The following is a 4,293-nucleotide window of genomic DNA, read 5'->3' as shown; positions in this document are numbered from 1 at the left end:
AATCTATAAAAAAAAAACTTGTTTTCAAGATACGATGAATTATTGAGGATAAACACTGAAAGTAAATTATGATATACTAGATTAAAGATGTATGTTTGCGATTATGCATGTTGTTATGATAGAATGTTTAATATAATATACTGCATGTATCCTTGAGGTTTCATGTCCTTATCAACTATGGACCCTGAGATAAGATTATAATTAAACATGTTAAACATGTTAGTGAATGGCTCATCACGCCTACTTAGTTACTATGTAAATGAATGTATTATATTTTTTTGATTGAAATATATCATGTATGTATATCGCGATTGATGTATATGGCAGATTATATTATCATTAATGTGTTGTATGTATTAGCTTTATGCACTCACTACGTGTTCTAGTGTAAACCTATTGGGCTTTTATAAGTCTGATCCTTTTTATGGGATTTCAGGCAATGTATAATTACATAGTGGATGCAAGATGCCGAGGCAGCATTGAAAGCCAATTATTTTCCTTTTTAGAGCACTGAATTGTAGATGCATGTTATTAAAAAAGTTATCATTTATTGAGTTATAGCATTTTGAATGCAAAAGGTCATCCACATTAAATTCATTATAATCGTTATTGTGTGAAATGTAACCCGCTTGATGTTTTTAAACAAAAGTTAAAAAGGTTTCTGCTAACGATTTTAATAAGAAAAAAAAACTTTTAGTTTTCACGTATTTTACGAGTTAACAATCTTGGGGTGTTACAATACCTCCTCAACTCACCCATATTGAAATCCTTGACAAAAAAAGAAAGTCATTACTCTTATGTCTATCTGTCAATGATGTAGCTCTACAATATCTACTTGCCCGATATAAGAATGATGAAAAGATGTAATATGACATCCATTATATAAATAAGACCTTTGTGAACTATAGAAAAATATATATGTTGAAGAAAACATACTACCTCTTGTTTGGGCAATTCAGAATATACTGAATTTAGACCCCTCAAAAAATCATATTTTTATGTCAAAAGAATATGATCCAAATTCAGATTCAAGTTATTGTCTGATTTAGTCATACAGTTGCCCAATCACCCACATCCTTTGGAGAGAGAGAGGCCTGTAAAACAAAAGAAAGTAAAGTCTGAAATCTACCTTTTCATCCTTAAAAAAAAAAAACTATTTGTGAGGTATAGATGTCTGTTAAGTAGTTTCCATAGAAAGAGCTTAACTTATATGTAAATTCTAATCTACTTGTCTTAAATTCGTTTGCATTTTTAATTTTATAGGGTAATATTACTTCCTTTAAATGCTTGCAGTAAATAGCAAATATTTGGTTACAGTAGGTTGTACACCTATAGTTACAAGTGCATCTAAATTTATAAATATATTGTATTAAAATTCAAGGAAGTTTATCTTAGAAAGCATGAAGTTCCCAGAAACAGAATAACTTCGAGAAACCACCAATTTTTGAAGTTTGTGCACCTTTCTAGGATTCGTTTTAACCAGGGGTGAGAAATTGCCCCCATCTGATTCACCGGATTGCTTTGTATGATATATGTAAAACCACCGACGTGGTATCCATCGGGGTCCTGTGTCAACCTGAAGGCTTAGGATCGAATCCCTCCCACACATGGGGCGGTTGTTGTTCTGGTAGGGGTCCCCCTAACCCACCTTGCCTTTCAAAAAAAAAAAATATGATATATGTAAAGGGCGTATCATTGGCAGTAGAAAATATAGGGACAATGAGTTTGGCCGTCATCAACAGTTCACGAATCAACCTAGCGCTCCGCCACTGCCTCCAGCATCCCTATTTATTGCCTCCACCAACCCCAGGACCCCTCTCATAGCCACCAGAGAGAGAGAGAGAGAGAGAGAGAGATGGCACCGATAGCAGTGGGCGACTCCCTTCCTGATGGCACCGTCTCCTACTTCGACGCCGAGGAGAAGCTGCAGCAGGCTACCGTTCATTCGTTGGCTGCTGGGAAGAAGATCATCCTCTTCGGCGTCCCTGGCGCCTTCACCCCCACCTGCAGGTCCGTCTGTCTATTCCCTCTGCACCTTATGATCTTTGCCTTTTCTTTCTCCATGAATCCCGCTTTTTAATCCTCTTTGATGCTTCCCTCCCGTCTTTCCCGTCTTGGAATTCTCTAACCCTGAGCAAACCCCTTCCTTACCCATCTACTCTTATTCCTCTAATCGTCGTCATTCTTTTTGTACGTGATGGGTCTAACGATCATCCCCAAGGAATGGGAAGAGGACATGGCTTATCGTGGTTCTCCAAGAAAGTGGGATCTTCTTTTGGTCCTTTAGTGGGTCTCTGCTTTCACTGGTTTCCTGGAAAAGCCGGAAAAATTTAATGGCATATCCGAACATATCGCAGTTTTTCCAGATAAATGGGTGCATCAAAACATGCGTATGTATTCTCCCGGGCATTCCCTGTATCCCCAACTGTGGGAAATTCGGATGCACCTATTTATCCAGAGAATGGGATAATCTGGGGGACGTGTTATCGAGATTAATGCAACATCGCAACTTATCCCACTTTTTTGTGTATTGTATGTATCCAAAGGGCCTCTTTTGGGGAAGAAACGGTTTTGGGTTTTGGGTGTCGATTTGTCTGTAGGGTCACTGGAGTTTAGACGATGTTGTCCGGGAGGTCTGGGGTTCCAATCCCTCAATTTTTGCAGGAATGAAAATGGCTTGACTATGAAGAACTGTAGTTTAGCTTTTCAGGTGGGGCATAGTATCGTATACCTCTTGGTTTCTAAAGATTAGGCCTTATTCTTGTGGTATATGGTTTCCTTTTGTTCCTTCAAAAACTGTCGGCAGCCAGTGATTAGATTACTGTTTGCAGCTTGCAGCATGTCCCCAGCTTCATTGACCATGCTGAGGATTTGAAATCGAAGGGCATCGAAGAAATTTACCTCATCAGTGGTATGCAGTCAAGCTTCTCAGTTCTTCATTAATTTCTGTGTAAAACTTTGAATCAATTTCATGCTCCTCTGATACCTTTCGCTGGCATTTAAACCAGTCTTCTGCTTGCTTCTAGATTGTTAGGCTTATTTAATCTCTATGGACCAATTCATTTTCGTGTTTATCTTAACACACGCATTTGATGGTCACATCCATGGTAAGTTGGTAGTAACTACCAACACATTGCGTGAATGTGTTTGTGATTCATTATTTCGTTTGGCAAAAGATGCTGTAAGAATGCTGCATAAACCTCTGCTCTTTCTGCCAAACGGTGATCTGTATATTAACCAGCTGTTTTGGTTCGCATATTTCACTGGGCTACTCACATGACTTTGTCATTCATGGTTGGGTAATGGGTACTGCACATTCTGTTTGCCCAAGTGCTTTAATCTTTTCAGCACAATCAATTCTTCTAGGAAGAAAATGGGTCATTTTTCTAAAGAGATTTTATAATCTTTTCTCTCAAGTATCATCACTCTTACTGCATTAACAATTCGGCACCGTGATGGATGGCTGGTTGGCTAGTTCTTTTCTTTGGCCATTTCCCTCGTTTGTTAGATTCTGAAGGTTGCTAAAGCATCGCAGGCTCAGTTAAAGTTCAGCAAACTCCAGTGCGGTCATTTCAATTAAGAGTTGGCCTTTTGAATCATGAATAGTGGTTCAGATATTCTGGTTCAATTAAATATCTTTACATAACTGCTGAATATTATTTGGAGTTGTTGCCCCAAATTCTGAATGTAAGCTTCTACTGCAGTTAATGACCCATTTGTGATGAAGGCTTGGGCTCAGACGTACCCCCACAACAAGCATGTCAAATTTCTTGCTGATGGGTCTGCAGCTTATACCCATGCCCTTGGTCTTGAGCTTGATCTCTCTGAGAAAGGGCTTGGTGTCCGCTCCCGCAGGTTTGCACTCTTGATTGACAACCTGCAAGTGAAGCTTGCCAACATTGAAGAAGGTGGTGCCTTCACTGTCAGCAGTGCCGACGACATCCTCAAGGCTCTCTAGAGTGTTATCTATGCAGCGTTCTCCCTTGTTTTCTCTTAAACTGCATGCTGGTTCTCATTTTACTGTTATCTATGCAGCGTTCTCCCTTGTTTTCTACTGCATCCATATCCTTTTAGCTGAATAAGTCTTCTTGTTTTGCTAGTGAACATTGGCTCTTGGAGCTATGATCCAACTCTTTGGTGATGCAGGACTAGGACTATGTTGAATCCAATTCTGCGTTTTATCATATAACATGTGTTGGTCGTTATGCTTGTTAATCTTAAACTTTAATTACAAAGTGAGAGACCTTAAAATAAAGTAGGCTTTTACGATTATTTCTTGAAGTTGCAGATGCA

At 38.9% G+C, this 4,293-nt stretch overlaps 1 protein-coding gene across 1 annotated transcript; it reads left to right on the top strand.

Moving 5' to 3' along the window:
- The first annotated feature begins 1,818 nt into the window (after window positions 1–1,818).
- On the top strand, window positions 1,819–4,018 carry LOC149840954 (peroxiredoxin-2B-like). Its single transcript, XM_090004599.1, has 3 exons — window positions 1,819–2,010; window positions 2,832–2,911; window positions 3,705–4,018. The coding sequence occupies exons 1-3, from the start codon at window positions 1,856–1,858 to the stop codon at window positions 3,956–3,958; spliced, it is 489 nt and encodes a 162-aa protein (XP_089860725.1). The 5' UTR covers window positions 1,819–1,855; the 3' UTR covers window positions 3,959–4,018.
- Window positions 4,019–4,293: the final 275 nt, after the last annotated feature.

The sequence above is a fragment of the Nuphar pumila genome, chromosome 4 (assembly GCF_984573655.1).
Source record: "Nuphar pumila chromosome 4, dmNupPumi1.hap1.1, whole genome shotgun sequence".
NCBI classification, from domain to species: domain Eukaryota; kingdom Viridiplantae; phylum Streptophyta; class Magnoliopsida; order Nymphaeales; family Nymphaeaceae; genus Nuphar; species Nuphar pumila.
This window is presented reverse-complemented; position numbering and strand designations above follow the sequence as displayed.